This window comes from Stegodyphus dumicola, chromosome 8 (genome assembly GCF_044657685.1).
Source record: "Stegodyphus dumicola isolate Sdum_Otavi_A_Nest chromosome 8, ASM4465768v1".
Lineage (NCBI taxonomy): Eukaryota > Metazoa > Arthropoda > Arachnida > Araneae > Eresidae > Stegodyphus > Stegodyphus dumicola.
In genome coordinates, this window is record NC_140775.1 from 116,150,744 (window position 1) to 116,175,484 (window position 24,741).

Below are 24,741 nucleotides of genomic sequence, written 5' to 3' on the forward strand. Positions count from 1 at the left end.
AAAACAGCAGTTGACCTCAAGACAAATATTGCACTTCTGGAAAAAAGAAAAATCAAGGAAAAGTAATCTATGGATTTTAGACAGTTGAGCTACAGAACACATGACCTCTGATAAAAGAAAATTCTCAGACCTTAAGAAGTACACATCTGAAGTTGAAGTTGCTAATTCAGAAAGAATAAAGGTCACTGGAATTGGAAATATTTCATTTTCTGTTGGAGAAGAAGATGGAGAAAAAAACGTCCCTATTGAAAATGCCCTATATGTTCCAGAACTAGGAGGAAATATATTATCCATTGGTAGAATTGAAGAAAGAGGTTTAAAAGTACAATTTGCTCAAGGAAAAGCCAGAGTGATTAGTAAGAATGGAGACACTCTTCTATCTGGTGAGAAAAAAGGAAGACTGTACATAATCGAAGAAGAGATGACAACTGCTTACGTTACGAAAACTGAAAGTGCCGACTTCTTGAATCGTACACTTGGTCATGCACACTCTTCTACAACAAAAAATATTATCCCCATCGGTAGAAACCTGAAATCAACAGTATTAGTAAATGCACCTTGCCAAGTCTGTATCCATGGAAAAATGAAAAGGAAGAAATTTCCAAAGGCCACTAGTGGAAAAGCTAAAGACATCCTAGAAGTTATATATTCAGATATTGTTGGTAAAATATCTCCCCCTTCGTTTGGAGGCTCAAATTACTTTGTGACTTCCACAGATGAATTTTCTCACCATATCATGACATTCTCTATGAAAGCCAAAAGTGAAGTACTAGAAAAATTTGAGGAGTACCGTTGCATGGTAGAAAATTTCCAAAACAAAAAAATCAAATTCCTGAGAAATGACAATGGTGGGGAATATATAAGTGAAAAGTTTGACAAGTATCTCGCTGCGCATGGTATTCAAAGACAACTAACTGTACCTGAGACACCCCAACAAAAATGGTCTGGCAGAAAAACTGAACCAAACATTGATAAACATAACAAGATGCTTACTTACATGGTCAGGACCAGATCACAGGTTTTGGGCTGAAGCAATAGCCACTGTGGCCTATCTCCACAACAAGCGCCCATCTATGGCAATTGATGGCGATATTCCAGAGGAAAGATGGTCAGGGTCTGGAAGCAAAACAGACCACCTCAGAGTTTTCGGATGCAGAGCCTGGAGTCATGTTCGATCACACTCAAGAGGAAGTAAGCTTGATCCTAAAGCTACAGAATGTGTTTTTGTGGGCTATCCTAAAGGAGTTAAGGGCTACAAATTGTATGACCTGAAGAAGAAACATTTTTTTTTTTTTTTTTTTTTTTTTGTCAGCAGAGATATGATTTTTGAAGAAAATGTTTTCCCCTTAAAACTAAGCAAGTGTGACAATCCTGCAGAAGAAGCTACTCTTAAAACTGAAGACTTTTAATCAGAATATCCCTTGGACCTACTTGAAACAGAAGCTCGTGACTCATCTCTAGATCACGTAACTCCTGATGTAAATGACTTGGATGAAACTCAACATCTAAATACAGATCTGATTGACCATAATTCTGAAAGATGTCCAGACCTACAGCCTGAAAATACTCCATATTACGAAGCTGAAGGCCAATCAGTTACACAGATACAAGATGTTGTTAACAACCTAGACCCTGAAGTTGAAGCAGCAGCCAGAAATCCTACCCATGAGAGTGAGAGAGGTGAAAAAAGGAACACCAGAATTCCTAAACATTTTGAAATCTGTACAATGCCCAAGAGATACAACAATCTGAAGAAAAGGACCCAGTAACTTTAAAAGATGTCCTGAAATCACCCGAAGCTGACATGTGTTTAAAAGCCATGGAGGAAGAAATTCAGAACCTCACTCAAGCTCAAAAATGGGAACTAACTACTAAACCACCAGGAGCCAAGGTAATACCATCCAGATGGTTGTTTCATAAGAAAAAAGACGAGATTGGGAACCGAGAAAAGTTCAAAGCCAGATTGGTGGCAAAAGGCTATCTGCAAATACCTGGAGTGGACTTTCAAGACACTTTTTCACCAGTCATCAAACTTAAATTTATAAGGTTACTGCTTGCCGTAGCTGCAGAGAAAAAGATAGAGGTTCACCAAATGGATGTGACAGCTGCATACCTTAATGGAATTCTAAAAGGGGGCATATATATATGGCACAGCCAGAAGGCTGCATTGAGAAAGGAAAAGAACACCTTGTCTGCCACCTGAAGAAAAGCATTTATGGTCTCCAACAATCAGGACATCCATGGAATACTTGCTTGAACGACTTCCTGATCCAGTATGGATTGAAAAGATCAAATGCAGACCCTTGTATTTACTTTTGTCATGAGAAGAACATCATAATTAGAGTTTCTGTCGAAGACCTCCTGATAGTTAGAAACATGCCAGAGATAAATGAATTCAAGGAAGGTATCAAGAAAAAGTTCAACGTCAAGAACCTAGGTCCTGCAAGCCAGATCGTATCCATGCAAATATGCAGAGAAGAAAATGGATCATACACACTAAATCAAATCATTTATGTATCAGAGATACTAGAAACATTTAAAATGACTGAAGCAAAATGTGCATCCACGCCATTGGACCCCAGCATAAAATATAAGAAGGCAGATGAACAGCAGTGGGAGGAAATCAAAGAAAACATCACGGAAATCCCTTAACAGACAAGCTATAGGAAGTCTCCTTTATCTGACTTGTGGTACTCGCCCAGACATGGCTTATTCTTCCACCTACATGAGCTAATTTAATGAGAAACACACTGAAGAACAGTGGAGAGGTGTGAAGCACATTCTAAGATACCTAATGGGAACACGACACAGAAAGTTGAGATTCCAGAAGACAGGTGAGCCACTTCAAGTCTACTCAGATGCTGACTGGGGAGGTGACAGAACTGACCGTAAATCTTACAGTGGTTATATAATGCTACTCGCAGCTGCTCCAATCTCATGGTCGAGCAAGAAGCAACTCACAACAGCTTTATCATCGACAGAAGCAGAGTATGTGGCGATGTGTCACACTGTCAAGGAAGTCCTATGGATTAAAAATTTGATAGAGGAAATCTGTAGTGAATTAGCTGCTTCACCTTCACCTCAAAATGTGCTAGTCGACAACCAGGGAGCAATATTCCTAGCCAAGAACCATGTTACTTCTGAAAGAAGTAAGCACATCAATATCAAATTTCATTTTCTGAGAGACCTAGTGACCTAGAAAAAGTGATTGCATTTGATCATGTGTCATCCAGCGACAATCTCGCTGATCTCCTAACTAAGCAGACCCAAAAAAAAACTTTTACGTGACATGAACTATGCCGTGACATGAACTATGCCAGGACTTGCATGTAAAAATGATCTCCTTTGAAGTTTGTGATTGAATATAAACCATTATGGTTATAACTATGTAAAAACTCGAAACTCCAGAAAGAAGCCTAGATACTAATTTTTCTTAACTATTTCTATGTAAACATTGTGTTTCCTAGTACAACTTAATATGTGTTCATTTAATGATATGATTCATAAGTAGAGGTTAATAGTGTTTAAGCATGTAATAGCAGCTACATTGTTTTTCTGTAATTGTGTACAACCACAGCATGATTAATTTTTTTATGGAAGTATGTAAATATCTTGCACATAGTGTGATTGGCAAGGGGGCATGTTAAAAAATAAGATATGCATGCCAATCACAATATTTACTTACTGTTAGTTGGCAACAGTAGTGTTGTCCTTATCTGGAGGCAATTACTGTGGTTGCTCATTTCAATGTAACCAAAATATTCCCAATATATTTGATTGTTCAACCTGGACTATGTCATTTATTTAACCCACGAATAATTTAAATTTTAACAGATGTTTGTGTGATGTAGCTAGATAGATATTTACTATTCATTTAACTTGTACAAAAGTGTAAATAAACCTTTTCCCTTAAGCTTAAAAGATTTGAAGTGTTCCATTTATGATAAGATAGCAGTTAATTCATCGGGTAGATGACATTTGAATCCTTTCTGAGCTACCCATTGTTTAAAACCTAACGCCTTACCTAACATGATATTTGTGATGCCATAACTTGGGGCATGATAACAGCTAAAATAAATTGAAAATGGAGCTCACGCAACTGAAAACTGAATGCAAATGTCTAAGAACTTTCTTTACCACATGTGCAAACAAAATTGATGCAGAACTGAAATCAGATATTCGCTATTTGAAGCTACTTTTGGTTCTGGAACTACAGATTAAAGACAAGTTTAATCGACTTGAAATTTACCAAAAGGAAGTAACATCGATAATTCTTTAATCTAAAGAAGCTGAAAAGCTATATGAAGAATTTATTTTGTCTGAGCCTTATAGAAATAAATATTTTGAACTGTGTTCTCAAATCGAAAAGCTGTTGAAGAATCCTTTACCTACTGAATTACCAAAGAAGTGCAAATTTAAACTGCCTAAGATCAAACTAAAGAAATTGAATGGTGAAGCAAAAGGAATTTTTGACGTTTTGGAGCCAGTTTTCAAAGTGCTAGTCGACAACCAGGGAGCAATATTCCTAGCCAAGAACCATGTTACTTCTGAAAGAAGTAAGCACATCGATATCAAATTTCATTTTCTGAGAGACCTAGTGAAAGAAAAAGTGATTGCATTTGATGAATCATTTGATCATCATCAAAGTGATTGCATTTGATGAATGAAGATCCGACGATTCCAGATGAAGATAAATTCCAGTACATTCTGCAAGCAGCTGTTCCTCAGTCCAAGCTGCACGGGTAGTGGAGAGCTTTCCAGCAACCGCGTCGAATTATCCAAAAGCAATCGCCCAGCTTCAAGAGAGGTTTGGAAGAGAAGACTTACTTGTACAAACATACGTCAGAGATCTTCTAAGCATGGTTATGTGTAATGCAAACAGTGGACATGTGAAGACTGATCTTCCTACTCTCTACGATGCTTTAGACACCAAGATTAGAACTTTAGAAAGTCTTGGAAGAATGCAAGAAAAGTATGGTGATTTCTTGATGCCATTAGTTGAATCCTGCCTGCCCGAAGAAGGATTAATTGCTTGGGGAGAAACAGAAATTTAAAAAAGCTCCTCAACCTGATAACCGATGCCTTAAAAATTTGATGAATTTTCTGAAACAAGAAGTGAAAGAAGAAGAAATGATCGTGCTAGCCCACACTGGGTTTGGTTCTAATCATATTTCTAAGAAAAAGGATACACTACGTAAAAATGTAGAATCCACTACCGCAGTTGTGTTAGTGAGTATGTCAAATTCTGAGAGCCCAGGTAAGCGCAATTTTAACTGTCTCTTTTGTGAGAAATGGCACCCAACTAAAGAATGTTTTTCTGCCAAAAATATGGCATTAGAAGCTAATAAAAATATATTAATTAAAAAAGGTGCCTGTTTTGGATGCTTCAGATTGGGACACACTTGTAAAACATGTCGAGTAACAATACTTGTAAAACATGTACTGCAATAAAAAATCACCATTTTTTTATGTGTCCCAATCGCCAAGAAAAAAGTGCAAATGAAAAGTCCAGAGGTGACGTAACCGAAACCAGTACATTAACTAATAACTGTAGGACAGAAAATGTTTATTTAATGACTCTAATAGTTAAATTTAAGAATGTTGAGCTTAAAGTAAACACATTACTGGATACAGCTTCTCAGCATTCGTATGTCAGTAAAAAACTAGTAGAGAATTTAAATTTAAAACCATTAAGGCAAATTAAATTAAAGTATTTTTATTCGTGGGGAAAGAGAAATGCAAGTGCAGATTCTCTACGCTTATAATTTGCTCATTTTGGCATTAGATGAAACTTTCTCCTTTCAATTCGAAGCACTATCAGAGAGCAAAATTTGTGGCACAGTGCCAAAAATGAACGATAATAAAATTCTTAATGAACTGAAAGATAGAGGCGTCAGGTTGTCTGATTTGGGTTTTTCTGATCGTGAGATTGGTCTGCTTTTGAGAGCCGATATTGCAGGCGCTTTATTTTCTAATCAATCTGCTCGGTCGGAGTCAGAATTATTTTTGATTGAGACTTGTTTGGGACATTTGTTAAGCATGAGTTATTTGAAGATACCAATGATGATACTGTTTTGAATGTAATTTCATTGTATGTTAGTAAATATTAGATAAAAGATTTATGGTTTTTAGAATCCGTAGATATTTCCAATCTCATAGAAAATAATAAAAAGAATAAAAAGAATTTACAACATCCTAGAGTTTTGGAAGAGTTTAAAAATAATGTGAAAATTCTTTCGGACGGTAGATATGAACTTTGTTTACCTTTTTGATACGACTGATTTCCCGACAGATAAAGATTTAACTTGGAAGCAGCATAAAAAGATGTGACAGGCGAGCACAAGATAAAGCATTTTTAGAAGAATATATTATGATTTTTCTGGAATGGGAAAAATTGAATATAATTGAAAAGGTAACTAATAATATTAACACCGGGCATTTTTTACCTCATGAACATGATGATGTCGATGACAATCCAATCGTGAAGGATGATGAAGAAACTGTGCAAAATCAACTGAATCAATTTGAACAAGGATGTGCTGATCAAGCAAATGAGAAAACACCTGCTAAAAGTGCAGAAACTCCCAAAGAACAGAAACATAATTCAAGGAAAATACTTATCTCTGACACTACGATTTCCCAAATTGCCGAACTTTTTCCAAAAGCATCTCAGTTTACTCTGAATTTATCACCTATACATCCAAATGCTACCATCAGTTAAGTAAGGAAAAAGATGCAGTTGAAGCTTTTGAAACAACAAAGCATGCTGAAATATCTGGAAAAAAAATTACTGTTTTGTATTCTTTAGCTGCTTCACGCCCAAAGAAACGCCAGAAAAGAGCCTGCAAATACAAATTTGGTGATCAAATGCCAATCCAACTTGTACTCCGACTGAAATTTAACTTCTTCCCAAATTCTTCGGTCCTTATGAGACAACGAAAGTTCATCCCTCTGATTGTTATGAAGTACGAAAGATATGCCATGAAGGCATCATTATCCTGTCAACCTTTGCTGATCAGATGAACTGGTGGTGCACCAAGTTAACATCTGCCATCTGGACATTGATTTTTTTTCATTTTTCTTATCTGTTTTATTTCTTTTCAGATCCACCCCGATCTCCGGACCCCACTGATGTTTCCGATGTATGTGACAGTTATAAGACTATAAAGACACGATCTAGTAGAACTGTTGAGATGCCACTTAGATTGAACTTGATAGACTTGAATATTTTGAGTAACTATCCAGCAACCAAGGCCAACTTTCAAGGCCAGCCAGACTGAATGAAATTCCAGTTCCCAGTTTTCAGTGGCTTTTGTGAAATTCATCACTAGGTGGCGCTCGCATTCTGCTACAATTTTGCTATGCATTCTCTATTTGTAATGTGGCTCGTTATTAACAAAAAGTGTATTTTATTAAAACGTGCCACTGTAACTAATAGTAACATAGGATGGTATATTGTTGTGTGCTATACTGCAAAGTTTTCTTCCTTTAAAAAAAAAATTACGATTGTATTTAAATAATTATTCACAACATATAATTGTTGGACGGATAGCATTTCCATCAGTTTCATGTAATACAGATTTAATACAAATACATAATACACAATTTCTTAAACAAAAGCAATCATCACGTAACATTTTAAAGCCTTAAAATTCTTTTGATATGTTTCTTTCGCTCAGCTTTTGTACATAAAGAAGCTCCTTAATATGTGTGTGTATGTTCAGCTTCATATCATGTTTTCGTCTTCCTGAAATAAAAATACCATAATTTTTTTTTTGTTATCATTCTGGAGATAATCTCTGTTTTCTGCATAAATGATATTTTAACCTATCACATATATATATAATGTTGTATGATCTTAAATTCACTTAGTGTGAAATCAAGTTATTCTACTACTTGCACAATAGCTGCAAAGTAAGTTAATAATAATTTATTTACTAAGAAATATTGATTATATTATCTCCTAAGATTAATTTTAGTAGAATTATCTAAAAAGAGTGAATCCATAGTTAGTAAGTTTAATTCCGAAAAATGTTTTAAAGTAACTTGAATGTAAATTGTTAAAATGCTTAACAGGGATTTATCATGAATAACAAAATTTCAATTGTAAAAAGAAATTAAATTGAAAGCAAGTAATCATTGTCATTGATCGGAAATTACTTGACTTTTCAAGGGCAACAAACCAACTCCCGTTCAATGAACAATAATTAAGAAATAAATACGAAGGTGTTTCGTCCTTTACTCAAGTAATAAGGCGATGCCAAACTGCCAATTTAAGTTAGGCCAAATATTTCCGTGAATTGAAGGGATCAAGAACCAATGCAGAGCACCAAAGAACTCATTCTGATTAAGCATTTTCACTAATTCAATTTTGAGTGAAAAGCAATTTATGCAGTAAAATTGATAAATTACTTGAGTAATTGTCCCCCGATACCCTCATGTTTATGCATTTTAATTCAAAACTATTTGTAAAAAATTAAACATTGGAAATTGGCATTATGAAATAGAACTCAGAGTAATTGAAATAAACATTAGAAAATTACAAAATATAATGCAATCTTCGAAAAAACAAATCAAAAAATAAAAATTTAAATTTAAAATATTTATAATAAGAAAAGGGAATGTACATGAAGATATAAAAGGCCAGAAAAAGCATTAATTAACTTACGTTCTTTCTAGTGGGAAGTGGGCCAAGTGTTCTCTTCCTGTCTTACTCAGAAGGGTCGTGTGTCCGAAATTTTTTATCAGCAGCGGGGACTTTGAATTATTTCAGTCGGCGAAACTTGTGTGAAGTAATTTATGGGAGAGGGAGTGACTAGGAATGCTTGAGGGACGTATGTTGTGGAGTTCTTATGTGAGTGAAACCGTCTGTTAAAATTTTTGAATATACTAGTGAATGGAAATTAATTAATTTCTGGCTAATTGTCATGTCGTAACGAGGAAGAAATTAAGAAAAGGAATTTTCACTGTCAAAGAGCTATTTGACAGACTAAAGATTATGAAATAGGCCCATTTTTTTTAGTAACAGCATAAGTCTGAAGACAATTAGCTTTTTACATTATATACAGCTTTGTAATTATGCTATGTACAAATCCTTCAACTGATAGTCATCCAACTTATACCGCTTTCTCAGCGAGGAACAAATTATCATATCCCTATCAGTTAAATGATTTAGAGTATTTAATGATATTAAAATTTAAGAATGCATCCATGTATATATTTTATAAAAAATGCTAATTGAGTTAGCTTTTTAACGAAATTTATTACTTTTTAGCTCTCATATTTGCTATCTTTGATCCAGAAACATTTGAGTGCTGTCTGCACTAGCTTCAAAATTTTAAAGTGCATATCTCATTTTAATAAGTGTGATGATGTGCATGAATTTGTGTCTACCTGGTTGAGTGTTTTGTGGATGCACTTGAAGTAATAGAGATTCATGTTGAATCCATATATATATATGTAATTAATGGAGGTAATACTTTTTGTTTTAGGGAATATGGCTTTATTTTTTAAAATATGCTGTCAATGATATTGAAATTAGCAGTCTCAAAATTCTTTTTTTCCCTTTGTCCCAAACTAATTGCTAAGCTTTGGTCGAAAGTTTTGTCTCAAATTAGGTGCTACATTTCAAGTAGGTGGAATCATAAATAACTTTCGATGCAGTTTAGTAGATGGACAACAGTAAAATTACAAGGTGTACTATAAGGAACGTAATGCTGCATACTAGGCTTTCATTCTCAGTTTTTAATTTCCACAAATGTAGCACTTATTTTGGGACAATTTTATCGACGCAAATTTAGAGAGTTTGCAGGCTCTTAAACCATTCCCCATTTTGTAAGGACTATACCGCCCGTATTTCAGAAAGATTGTTTTTATGTGATTAAGGCAAAGCCTCAAGGGCTGTCTGCCTAAGGTGAGGGATGCCTTCATGGATGAATTTTTAGGGCAAACTGGCTCGTATAGACAAGACAGATAATTGAATTTACATTTAATTAGCCTGAAGATTTTAAGCAATTATTGATGGAAGAGTCCTTACAAAATGCAGCATGGCTTAAGGGTGTGCAAAAGCTGGATTTTTTAAACTAATTTGGTACTGATATAAGGAGGGAATGCTTGGTAAGTAAAGTTGTTGTTGATTGATAACGTAGCACCCTGAAATTTCTAGAAAATATGGAAAAAAAAATTCATAAAATCTTCAGTATCAATAATCAGTACTCAAATGTAGCAACTAATTTGGGACAGAGGGAGTATATGATTCATTGTGATTAATGTCATCTATGTCATTATTATATCTTGTCGGTAATATTGAAATACTTGGTACTATTTTGAACATCTGTAGTGTTGTGTTTACTCTTCAGGGCTCTAAATCTGTATTATTTAAAATTTTATTTTTTAATATTTCCTAGAAAAGTATTTTATATTCATTAAAAAAGAGAAAAAAATTCAGTACCTAAAACCAAATTTCTTTTAGAAATACTTTTTCTCTTATGTATTAACAAATTAACTTTCATCATTTATTAATTTCTTAATTACATATTTAATAGTGTCTCCAAATTATTTTGTTGCACAGGATAACTGATATTAATACGATTAAAATTTTGCACTGAAATATTTTATGTTCTGAAGCTACCTGCTAACTTCGTACAATATAAATAATTTTAAAAGTAAAACATGTGCTCTAAATTACCCTTAAATTAGAATAGGTAACTCTAATAAGTACAATTAAAAATAGTGTATATCTAGATGCAAGCAGGAATTAAAATCAGAATCAAGTAGCTGATGGTTATATATGAAAAAAAGAAAAATGGGATAACTTGAAATTTCACGCTTTCTATCTAAATAAAAATATTTTTATTAAAAAGAAATGTATAATTTCTGACTACTACAGATTAATTGTTTTTAAATTTTGAGACAATTATTTGTCTTGGGTACCATTCTGCTCATTGTTAACATTGCAAAGTGTAGTGGAATAGTAGCGCCGTCTTGTGGTCAGTAGAAATTTCACTGAGGCCACCGAAAACACAAAAGAATATTTTCACAGTGGCAAGCCTTGCGTATAAGTTGGCCTTGCAGGAACTCAAAAAGAGGGAGGATGTTGAGAATGGCATCACTACGCCAACGAATCAAAGGCCAGCTAGAGACTGCTGTCATGGGATGCCAGAGGAAGACGAGTAGTTGCGGTTTAAAAGCTAAAGACGATGTTTGCATGATGTAGCTAGATAGATATTTCTTATTCATTTAACTTGTACAAAAGTGTAAATAAACCTTTTCCCTTAAGTTTAAAAGATCTGAAGTGCTTTATTTATGATAAGATAGCTGTTAATTAATCGGATAGATGACTTATGAATCCTTTCTGGGCTAGCCATTGTTTGAAACCTAATGCCTTATATAACATAACACATGTTAAATAACATTATTATTAAAGCCTTCCAAATAGCTTATTTATTTGAATTGTTACTCTCAAATTAAATGCACTTTATAGCTAAGCAATTTTGAGCCCAACATAGAGATAAAAAGGAAAACATTCATTTACATAAAATTAATTAAAAATAAGTATATTACAACAATATAGTACATACTAAGTACATCAATAAAGTTGCCAGAATATCATACATATTATCATTCCAATAAATTTTACATGCTTTAAAGTAACTACATGAGGTATTCTTTGTATAGTGTCACCTTGGTAGCAAAGTGAATTTATTTATACCTTCAGATGTTGACAGATGCTTTTAAAAATCTTATAGCCTATGCCTTACAATATATATTAACTTTTCAATACGAATGTATTTCAAAGTTGAGTCTTACTTTATGACAGTAATAAACAGCAGCAGCAATCTGACGAAATATCCTTCTTGCTTCTACATCAGATAGCACTTTTTTCTCACTCAAATAATCATAAAGTTCCCCACCACTAGCAAACTGCATAACAAGCACTATTTTATCTTTATTTTCGAATACTGAAAAGAAAAACAAAAAATATATAAATGGATATTTAATATTTTAATACAAATACAATTTTTCTTCCTACAAGTAATCAAAATTAATAAATTAAAAATAACGAAATTTTAAATACTGAATAACATATAAATATAACATATAAATATAATACTGAATAACATATAAATATTAAATTGTTTATCTACTTGTTTTTAATAACAACTTAATTTTTGATTTGAAGCCATCTTCAGAAACAACATTTTCAGTATCATTAATTATATTTATTTCTCCTGTTATAATAATTATGTAACATTCATTTTCTACTTTAACAATTAATTTCAGTTCAAAAATCTAAATTAGTTAAAAAAAGAATACACAAATCTAAATTCTATAAATTCAACAACTCGGAGCACAAACACGACATTAAAAATTTGCACATTTTTATGCAAATATTTTAGAATATATTTTATAATGAACATAATAAAAAGTTGGCAGTTAATAATTTTGTGCATATTATAACCAAAAACTTAATTTTATAAAACATTTACAAAAAAAAAAAAAAAAAAAAAATATATATATATATATAACCATAAAAATACATACAAATATCTCATTTTTTAAAGGATTAAAAATTAAAATAAAATAAAACACAATTATATCAATGATAAAAAATGTAACACCGATAAAAAAGTTATTAAATAAATAACTACAGGTTGTCCTGACAAAAGCACCATATTTAATATACTCCCAAAAGTACTTTATTTTTAGAAAATCTAAAATATTTACATATATTTAAAACAAGTAATTTTCCAATTTAAGAATGTAAAGTTTGATTTCACCTGCCAACAGTGAATTTACTGAATTAGCATTTTATCACCCTCAGTTCATTTCGTAACTTCGCTGCAACTTAGTCAAGACAGAGCATTACAAAAAGGAACAGCAAGTTTTGACTATGAAAAGTGATTAGAAGAATGCCAATTTCATGGGCGTAGCCAGCCTTAAATTTCGGGGGGAAGAGTGAAATTGACCATTTGTTGAATTTTAATTTCTTCGAAACAGGATAATAACAGGTAACATAAAACAATACCAGGTTCAAATTCAAACTTTTGCAGAAAAGTCAAAATTTTTTTAAATAAAACTTTAAACGAAAAGTAATTGACTTAATTAAATTAAATTAAAGGTGATTTAAAATTTTAAATTTTCATGCATTTCAATATATAGACTATATCTCTTTTCATGTAAGTGCTTCCATTACGTGCATATCTACTGAACTACAGCACAAAGTCCGAAATGCAGACTCATTAGAGGTTCAGTGATTCTGGATTTTAGATTATCACTTTAAATCTAGTAAGATAAGATGTAAAAATTATAAAATTAAAAATACGAAATAGTTGTTTATAAAACAGTGAAGCATTTCTGATCTTAAGTAAATTAAAACTTTCAAAAAATGGTCTGTTTGCTTCTTTATAAAACATTATTTCAATAATTTTTTTTATTCAAAGTTCTATTGCTCAAGTGATATAATTGCATAAGAACACAAGTCCAGAATTCTCACTAAACTCTCGATCGAAATTGTTTTTGTTCTCAACAACCTTTTTTTTACGCTCCCCTTCAGTATCGGCAACAATATTTTCAACATTTAGAATCATACTACAAATTTTGAGTAGTGTCTCGTTTTAGCATGAGATTGGCGACTGAAGACATGCTACTCCGCTAAAATTTATCCTGCTTTTATCGCGTGCTGCGGAAGATGATCCGGAATTACATTAGATTAGTTATTTAATACAATTACATCCATTTCCCGCATACGCTTAACCCTGAATAAATAAATTTTCACATATACTTTAAGCTTATCCGAGCAACAAACCACTTATTTTCAATTCAAACACCATTAAATGCAATCTTTCGGTCTATGAATATTATTTACAAAAATCTACTCTTTGCATATGGAAAGAAATTTATGTTAAATTTCCCCTTACCTACACACTCTATGCTTTGCAGCGTAGTTGTCTGAAATCTGTAATCATCGTCATCAACTGTAATGTGAACATAAAAGGTAACCGTGTTGTTTGGTATTCAGTTACTTATAAAAACAAATACAGTGGTACCTCGGCATACGAGTTTAATTCGTTCCGTAACCTTGCTCGTATGTCAAATTGCTCGTATCTCAAAGCAATTTTTACCCATTGAAATTAATTGAAATGCCATTAATCCATTCCAGCTCCCAAAACACCACCTCAGTTGTTTTTTATTTTTTTTTTCAAGTGTTTTTGAACAAGAAAAATGTATTTACAAGAAGAAACATTTATTTATAAATAACAAATACATATTCTATAAAAATATAATTAAAAGAAAAAAAGAAGTGCTTACGGAAGCGCTTAATTTTCGTCATTGGTCTTCGCTTTTTTCGCCATGATCGTTTCAAAAAAGTGTCCAAGGAGGTTTGTTTCTTCCTCCCTTTCAGGATACTGCGGAAATGAGTTAGGCAAGTTTTGTTGAACAACTCTATTGTACGACCAGTAGCAACTTTTTTGAGGTGATTTTTATCCACGAACTCTACAACTGTCTCCCACATTTCCAAGATCTCCCTTTATATCTCTTGTAGGCATAACCTCCTCCATCTCTGGCTCCGCTTCAAAACTAATTTTTCGTTGAACCACTGTATGCTGCTGCGAATGTAGATCATGTAACTCCTCGGTTGTCAGCTCCTCAGACTGTTCCTCGACGAATTTGTTCACATTTTTCTCATCCACCTCCAGACCCATGGATTTTCCCAGAGAAACAATCTTCTTCACCACTGACACTTCGGGTTCCAATTCTTCGAAGGCCTTTTCAGCTACAGCCTCAGGCCACGGTTTCTTCCGTGAAGACGTTAAGATCCTTGTTGTAACACCCAGCCAGGCCTGATCAATAATTCTTAGGCATATCATGATGTTAAGGAGATCCTTTCAGAACTCTCAAAGGATAAGGTTTGTGTTCTCCGTCACCTCAAAACAGCGCCGAAAAATGTGCTTGGTGTGCAACTTCTTAAAATTAGAAATCACCTGTTGCTTCGTGGGCTGCAGGATAGGAGTGGTGTTGGGTGGTAGCTAGAGAACTTTTATAAACTTGAACTCTTTGATTAAATCATCTTCGAGATTTATTGGGTGAGCAGGGGCATTGTTGAGGACGAAAAGGGCTTGCATGGGTAGATTGTTTTCCTGTAGATATTTTTAACAGAAGGGCCAAACACCAGGTTTATCCACTCCACAAAGAATTTCCTGGTGACCCACGCCTTCGGATTTGCCCTCCACATAACTGGCAGTTTTCTTTAAAATCTTATGTGACTTAAAGGCTCTGGGATTTTCCGAATGGTATACTAGCTGAGGCTTGATTTTGCAGTCGCCACTCGCATTGGCGCAAAGTGCTAGAGTTAATCTATCCTTCATGGGTTTGTGACCTGGCATCGTCTTCTTCTCTGCCGTTATGTAAGTCCTATTCGGCATCCTTTTCCAGAAAAGCCCTGTCTTGTCCCAGTTGAAGACTTTCTGGGGGATGTATCCTTTGGCTTTTATTAGTTCGGAAAACGTTTTGATGCAAACTTCAGCTGCCTTCACATCCGAACTTGCTGCCTCACCATGCCTGACGACAGAGTGAATGCCAGTTTTTTTTTTCCTGAAGTTGTCAAACCAGCCTCAACTGGCTTTAAACGGTCTTCCAATTCCTTGTTTGTGGAAGTGTGTGGGATCTGTTTCAGCAAATCACCGTGTAAATCACTCGTGCCTTCTCACATATGATGCTTTGTGTTAAGGTTCCTCCTTGAAGCTGCTTTTTTGTCACCCACACCATCAGTAGTTTCACCATCTTTTCATAGAGATAGGTCCGGAGCTTAGAAATTATTGTAACACCCTTAGCTGGCGTTATACTCTTTATCAACTCCTTCTGTTTAAGCACAGTATATATCATTGATGTGTACATCCTGCCCGTACATCCTCACCAAGTCAATTACTTGTACACCTTGCTCGTGTTTTTCTATAATTTCATGCTTTTATTCAATAGACATCATCTTCTTCTTTGGACCCATGGTTATAAAAATAAATGCGATAATGTTTTGTAAATGTACAAAAAGCAAAAAATGCGAACCCCACTTATCAAAAATGCTTCGAAAACGAGGGAAACAAGCACACAGAATGAGGTCTAGTCTGAGGTGGGAAAAGCTGTTAGACGCTGCACGCAACACCAATATGGGCGCAAATGTTGCAGTCGTGGTGTGCAGTGGTGTAGTGTGCGATTCCTCATATCTCAAAGCAAAATATCGCTCGCTCGGCAGCTCGTATCTCAAAACACTCGTATATCGAGGTACCACTGTATGTTTCAGGCATCGCTGCAGGAGTCATTTCTTGTCATTAGAGGTACAAGTTATTCAACAGGTGTAAATTCAGCTATGAACTTCAGTTATGGTTTAAGATGTATGCTAGACAGAAAGGTGGCTATGGAGCCAACAAATTATTGATCAACATGGACATGATATATTTAGTGCCTAATTAAAATTAAGGACATTTTATTATAAACAATAAATATAAAAAATTTCTATTGCACATGCATGAAAAATTGAGTACATTCTAAAGTGAGATGCTACTTTCAGAATATAAGTATTTCTCCCTTTTTCAAAAAAAGCATTCTATGCTCGGCGCAATCTTTGAGAGTCCTAAATGCTGCCACCCGATGCCTCCTTAAATTCTAAAAATTTTGCGGCCCTCATCCCTTAACTTCCTTAAATTCAAAAAATGTTCTTCTTGGCGTTTCCCTAAATTCTAAAAAAATTTGGCTCCCTAAATATCTTTCAGAAGCCAAGTACCCTCTTTATTTAATATAATTTTTAGAAAACAGGCATATCATTATGTAATTTAATTTATTCATCAACCCTGCAATAAAGACAGCAAAATAATGTATATTCAGACTCTACCTGTCTTAAAATGAAATAAAACGTTGATTGCCCGGTAAATTTAGACCACTAAATTTAATTTGTCATGCAAAAACTTTGACTGTATTCTGATTTTTGACAAATATTACCCTATGCATTCACTGATTGAAATTTGAATTTTTTAAAAATTGCTACCATAAATTCTCGATTTAAAAAAAAAAATTAAATCATTTTTACTTAAACAGCACAAAAAATTTAAAATAACTAAATCTGAAAAGTTTCATAATTTTTTAATGCAACTTAACGCTATATTGATGGTTAGCTAAATTTAATACCAAACATAAAAACAAACTAAAATATGACTTAACTTTAAATCTTCAAGTTGATGTTATCAATTAAACGTGCAATTTATGAAAATAAAAATGCAACTCAGCTGTAAACTCTAAAATTAATCCAAAATCGAAACAAATTATATAAGATCTGAAGACAATGAGATCAAGACATACAAATTAAAAGGTATGGCTATTAATTTCCAGGATTAAGGTAACTAACTGTACGAGAACCGTAAATCGTCAGAATACAGCAACGCTTGGATTTGGAAGGTCGTTTATATGCACATATTGAATGAAGTTGGCGCCATTCCATGGTTGTCCTTAAAACGTGCATTAAAACGTAGCTGTTAAATGTTTGCTGTCCATACAGACTAGAGAATTAACATTAGATTCTGCTTTAAATTTGGCAAAATTGACACAGAAACACATGAAATGTTGAAACAAGTGTAAGGAGAGGAAGCATTATCCCGTTCACGTACTTTTGAATGGTTTAGCTATTCTCGGAATGGCCACAAAAGCGGCGAAGACAACGCTCACGATGGACGGCTACATTCCTTGCGCACGCCAGAAACAACTGAGAAAGTTCGTGAGCTTGTAACTTCGGATTGCAGATTAACTGTTCAAAAACTCGCCAATGAACTGAACATTTACAAGGAGGTGGTTCAGCAAATTTTGACACAAGACCTAGGGAAAAGCAAATTTTGTTCCAGATTCTTTCCTCACCATTTATCGGAGGAATAAAAGCAAATTAGAATGGTCTTGTGAGGTGAATTCATGGACAATGTTGACGCTGGCCCTCGATTCGATTGTAACGGGAGAGGAGTCTTGGTGTTACCAATAGTGTCCTTGAAAGTAAACAACAGAGCTCCCAATGTTGGTTTCCAAGCCCACCAAGAGCGAAAAAATTTCGATTCTAAACTTCCAAAATCAAGGAATTAATCAAGGATTAATCGCTTTCTTCGACAGTAAAGAACTAATTTATCATGAATTTGTTCCCCTGAGAAGACTGTTAATAGACAGTTATAAGCAGAAATTCTTGTCAGACTTTGACAAAGAGTTTGCAGAGTAAGGCTTCGTTTTCAATAGAATGGGAGTTGGCTGCTTTTGCATGACAATGCCCGGTCTCCTACTGCTTTACCCGTGAAGCGGTTTTTACCCCAACATCAGGTCATGGAGATGCAGCATCCTCCATACTCTCTAGACTTAGCAACGGCATATCTTTTTCTTATTTCCAAAACTGCAAAATTTGCTGAAGGGAGCAAGATTTGTGAATGTCAAAGCCATCAAGAAAACTGCGACGTCCACATTAAAGAGCATTCTGAAAGGACTTTGAAAGCTGTTTCCGAAACTTAAAACAGCCCAGTACAGAAATGCATTACATCAGGTGGGAGTTATTTCGAAACATATTAATTGGTATGATAATTTCTGTAGTTATTAGATCAGTCCTGGAAATTAATGGCCACACCTTGTTTACTGATCAACTTTGCCATTTAAACTAGTCATATTCACAATTATACTATTGGAACCACACTAAAATTCAATTACAATTTTAAAATAAAGTAAAGAGTAATTTCTAACAAAAAACAATGGAAAATATGGGCATCGATAAATATAGAAAGACAGTAACGAAGGTATTTATTTAAGTTAAGAATGGCATTTTGAAGGATGTCCACCTGACTCGCATATCCTTGTTATCAAATGGTTACTTATTATTAATGAATTAGCAAGATACATACTATGGGCAATAATGTAGTTGAACTTATAGTACTTAACTGCAATCGCACTGCTACTAATAACAATTGTGACAGACACTGATAGTTAAAGATATCTAATATTCATTATCAGATAAAGACTTTTTTGCCCCAGGTAGATGGCATACCCTGTTCTCGAATAAAACAGCACCAGGGAAACTTATTTAACCCTTAGCGGTCCGTCATTTGTTCTGTAACTCCTTAGCCTCCGCTGAGCCCAATGTTTTTAGCATGATTATGCTTAAGATGTTACGGAATCGTCGCTATTGGCAATTGTTATCTGTAGTTAAAACGTGATCAGTCTCGTTACTATTACGATTGAAACATTATTTGACCCATTTTATGGTTAGCAACATGGAGAAAAATAATTATTGTGATGAGAATATAAAGTTGAGTGATAGTGAAGATATGTTTGATTTTTCATTCTTAGAAGATATTGTGGAAGACAATGTTGATTATAATTCGGACACTCAAGTAGTGGTTTTGAAATTATACTACCAAAGAGATGAAGAATGGTAGTTATTGAAAGTGAAAGCGAAGAGTCACCGGAAGACTTAAGGCCCGTCCACACGAGTACGCTCGAAACGTAGCTGACGAACGCGCTTTAACGTTACCAGCGTAAAAGCATCCAATCGAGTACGCTTGCGAAGAGTGTGTTTAACCAATAGAAAATTATTTTGCACAAAAATCATGTGACGCTGTAATATAGCGTCAACAGAGCTGTATCTTATTACTTTGCTGTGCTTCTGTATGTTTGCGGCAAGTTGTCCGAATCAGATGATTTTTTTTTTATAGCTGAAACTTTACTATTAAGTTCAATTATTAAGCAGAGGCAAAACTGCAAAAAATGGCAAGAATGGGTCCAAAAGATTATTTAGAGCAACCTGTTCAAAGAGTTTTTTTTTTTTTACTGCCTCGTTTGCGAAATGAATATCCGGAATTATTAATTTCCTACTATTAGCTCACACTCTCCCTATATCTTGTTCAAATTTTCGTACATAAAATGCTTTTTATTCATTCACTCAAGTTCAAATACAATTTTTTAAACTTGTAGTGAATGACACTTGATGTTAATACAGCTTCTTCACATATTAAATGTTTTAAAATTTTTAATTTAAAAAAATTCTGTTTGTATTTTTATTTATTTAGTTTTTTTTTTTAAATTTTTCTTTGTGGTCCTAAGTAGGAACTGACTTTTTTTATATATATTACTTGTTTTTTAATTACTTCAGGATGAGTATCGACCAGTTTGATAGACTTGCAGATTCTATATTGTATGAAAATTAGGATTTATAAAATTGGTTTGGAATACAGTATATAAAGAGAATGAAGTTACTTAATTCTCTTTATATACCCATCCACCATATAATAAAACCAACTTCATATTTTTTTAACTCCCCCTCCCTTGGTCTTTTGTTTTTGTTTTTATTTATTTTTGAATTTAGAATGAGGTTCAAACTTTGGACAGTTTATGAGAAATTATGTGCATGATAAAATATGCAATAAAGTAAAAATAAAGAGAGAATTTATACATGATATATGATAAAGAGATGCAGATATATTATTACATAAAAATTTCTATTTGCAATGCACATTTTTAAACTAAATTAAAAACAATAATAATAATAAATAAAATAAGAAATGAAAACAATAATAATAATAATAGGTAAAATAAGAATATAATGATTCATGATTAAATATAAGAAACATGTTTCAAAATGAGACAAGCTAACTGAATTATATACTGTTTACAGGTGAGGTTCGAACTCGCAACCTTTCCATTTGCAAAGCAGCGCGCTGACCACTCAGCTATCTGTGATAGAAGTGCTTGTGAAAAATAATGTAACATATAGAAGTTGCTGCAAAGGTAATTTAATTAAACTTTAATAAATGATTGCTGTATAACATAAGTTGTAACTTTCCTCCAAAATTTTGTAATTGTATTTTATTGAATACTCTTTCACAGTCAACTGCTTTATTTTAGAAGTTGTTATATTGCTGAAGTTAGTTTTTGGTGTATTTAATATTGGGATATTTGTAGAGCTTTTTATTACACATGATATAGCCAATATTTATAATAATTAAGGAGAATTTTGTAAGGCAGAAACTTTGATTTCGTAGAAACTGTAATTTATTTAGGTTCCTGTTACTTACGGTGTTATAAAAAGGTGAAGCATATGGATATACTGGTCAGATCATTGCTTTATAAATATACAGTTTTCCCCTTTAATGAGAATTTTAAATTTATACCAATATATACGGTTTGAGAAATCTGAAGATGGCCTGAACAATGCTGATTATTTTATTGCTGCATACAGTTATGATATTTCTAAGCAAAAACTCATCTCTGTGTGGTTGAAACGGGTAAGCAAGAAGGTTTTCTGATTATGACACGTGATAAGAACTCGGCCGGCTATTGGCTATACGCGTGCGTCGCGGGCGAAAAAGCTGAACAGCAGCGAACTCAGTTTTACGTCTTTTGCGTCACGCGAATTTACGCCGGCGTCAAAAACGTTGCGTCATCTACGTCGCAAGCGTACTCGTGTGGACGGGCCTTTAGATGAATGATGCGATGTCACGGAAGAATTATATATTCCGGATAGAATACATTTTAGTGTATCGCCAAAGGTCATTGGACCACAAATTCCTAGAAAAATTACAAATTACAGCCGACACAATATTTCAAATTATTTTTCACAAACGAACTGGTAAATGAAATTATAAAAGAAACGAACAATTACACAGAAATTGTTCTACAGAATAAAGAAATACCTAGTAATTCTATTTGGAAAACGTGGCGTGCGGTGGAAGAGAATGAGTTTTGGGTTTTTATTGGAGTTATTATCAATATGGGTATAACGAACTGGTAAATGAATCCTTAACTGGCCAATAATCCTGCATATACCCATGGCGAATATGCAGGATTATTGGCCAGTTAAGGAGAATAGTCACATCCCTTTCTTTGGTAAAATATTTACAAGAAAAAGATTTATGCAGATATTCTGGATGCTGCATTTAAAAACACCGGATCCTGCGAAAATGTGCCGGAGTTGCTGGTAGGCAGTGGTACAAAAACGTGCGGAGCGCTAAGAGTTAAATTATTTATAATTCTTTCCTCGCTGCAGTACTACCAACTTAATGACTGAGGCGTTCATTCAACATGGAATTGTAGATGTTCACTGGATTATTTCTACAGGCAACTTCCTTCCATAATATGGACACGTCCATCATTAATATTTAAACAGAAAGATGATTTGTCACTGTAGATGGATGACAGGCGCTATAATATAATGCCTTTGTTTTTTATCTTGGCAGATATTTTCGAAGACACTACGCAATCTTTAGATGATCAATCAAATCAATTAATGATTCAAGCCTATTTCATGTAGCCATGTTGGATAGCAATGGCGGGATACAGGAACAGACAGGAAAAGTTTTATAATGTTTCAAATTTGCTTGATGTCGCAATTCTGTCTCTTAGCTAATCACTATACAGACTCAGTGGTATTCAAACTTTACGGCAATGCAACCTCATAAAAAAGAGCGTTAGCCCTTAGTTATACACTATCAATTCAGATTTTTTAGACTTTTATTTACATTGTGACCCCACTATAAATTTTTGCAACCTCAAATGGGATCGTGACCCATAGTATAAATAAACTGATATAGATCAATCTTCTCTTTGAGCACCTTTTTTGTAAACTTTGAACTTGCCTACATTTTCGCAGGATCTTCTAGCTAGTATTACTGCTAGCATCATCTAAATATGCAATAGTTTCTCACATTAAACTTCCAAAACTGAAAGTTCTTTCAAATTCTTGAAGTAGTACAAAATAAAACAGAATTTTTTAAAATTAATAATTATAAGCTCTCTCATCAGCATAGTTTTCTTTGCACACTTCAAATCTAAAATTATCTTTACATTTATGAAATCGTAGATTTCTAAAAACTATGAATTACAATATTATGAATTTGTGCGAAATGATACATAACATCTTAACACATAAATACAAAGGGGAAAAACTTAACAACACTGCATATGATACAAAGTAGTATCAGAAAACAATAAAAATTGTAATATGTTACATAGTCCCCCGCCAAAAAAAAGAATAACTCGAGAAAAAATAAGGCTTATGAATTTAATATGGAATGTGATCTCTCGACTTGTACACACATATCAAAGTATGCTTTCATGCTGGCAACAACGCTGTTGACCACAGTTTGGGGAATTACGTTTCTACAGCAATGCGGTATTCAGAGCACTTATATTTTTAGGAGAAGGATACAACAACTGCTTATCCAAGATAGTCCTATAAACTTTCTATTAAGATCATGAGATTTTGATGGCTATAGTATTCACTCAATATCTTCACTTTCAAGGAATTCATCAACGATACCTGCTCGATGTGGAAGAGCAGTATTGTCCATAAATAAAAAGTCAGATCCATATGCACCCCTGAAAAGTCTAAGACATCTTGAAATCTCTGGCTAATCACAGATCTGCTGCTGAAAACGTGTAGAGGATACGTCCATCCATCGTTGTTCTTCCCCAACGCATCATATCTGCATTACTGAAACGATCACGCTCCATAATGTTTGAAGGAAAATTTCCTAACTCCCTCCAGACATAAATACATTTAGAGCCAGATGTTAAACTAAAACTAATCAGTAAAAGGCATTTAAACACATACCCTTGGATTTATGGTATAAAAGCCTTTTTAAATAACCGTTTGACTGCTACGCGGAGCAAAAGCGCTGCGTTCGTTTGTCTCGAAAACCGCGACGCAGCGCTTGTCTTTGTTGCTCCGTGGGTGTGAACGTACGTAGTCTGACCTCACGCGTAATTTGTAACACGAGTGCATTCTAAAATAACTAACTGCATCGCGGTTTTCGAGACAAATGAACGCAGTGATTTTGCGCCGCGTAGCAGTCCAAACGGTTAAGTTTTCTGCACGCAGTTTGCTATGATACAACAGTTTCTGTGGCAGCTATAAGCTCTAAACTTAACTGCCGAGCACTGGACTTCTTGTTGCAACGGGCAGTTACTTTTATATATCGATCTTAAGAAGCAGTTGTCATTTATTATGACATTGGCCAGACCTCCGTAAAACGGTTCCAGAGTTCAGAAATTCCTTCCTTAGCACAGAGACTATCTATCTTAAAATATTCACACATCTCACTTTTTCTGTGATTGCCCCCCATGGAATAGTGGTCTGTAGCTCTGATTACCGTACCAAAGGCCATAGGTTAAAATCCTGGAGAAGGGATGAATGTTTGTAAATGTATAGTACCTGTAAACAAGGGGGCACTTAAAATAACGCACGGACAGTCAAAATCTTCTAACAGTTGGTGAAAGGGAAGGAGTGGTGAGAGATATTCAAACCACAGCCCGGGAGTGCCCTTGGAAATCCAATCTGTGCAAAAACTCAGCAGTTAGCAAGGCCCGACGGTGAATAATATAACTACTTGTATGAACACGAGCTGGACCTGCTTCAGTCTTTTCCCATGAGTGGGCGCCTAGACGGGATAGACATTAACTGCTCAACCTAAGGGCCAAAGGGTTCGAATCCCAGAAAAGGCATGGATGTTTATACATGTATAATGTCTTTGCGGCAAGTAGGCACTCAAAAAACATGGCGAGCTAAAATTCTTTTATGAGGTTGGTGGTAGAGAAAAAGAAGTGGGAAACCCTCAGTAACTTGTGAACTTTTCTAATACACAGGTTTAAGTCATATGCGATAAATACATTGTTATAGGTATGTAGACAATATCAAACATTAGTTAAATTTTTAGCAGTTTATGATTACGGGGAAGT

At 34.2% G+C, this 24,741-nt stretch overlaps 1 protein-coding gene across 1 annotated transcript in view; it reads right to left on the minus strand.

Annotated features, from left to right (window-relative positions):
• Window positions 1-24,741, minus strand: part of LOC118193974 (uncharacterized) — a 223,074-nt gene that overhangs the window by 61,939 nt on the left and 136,394 nt on the right. Inside the window, exon 3 of the mRNA XM_085822327.1 lies at window positions 11,809-11,960. Coding sequence (XP_085678453.1) covers window positions 11,809-11,960 — 152 coding nt within the window. The remainder of the gene's footprint in view (window positions 1-11,808; window positions 11,961-24,741) is intronic.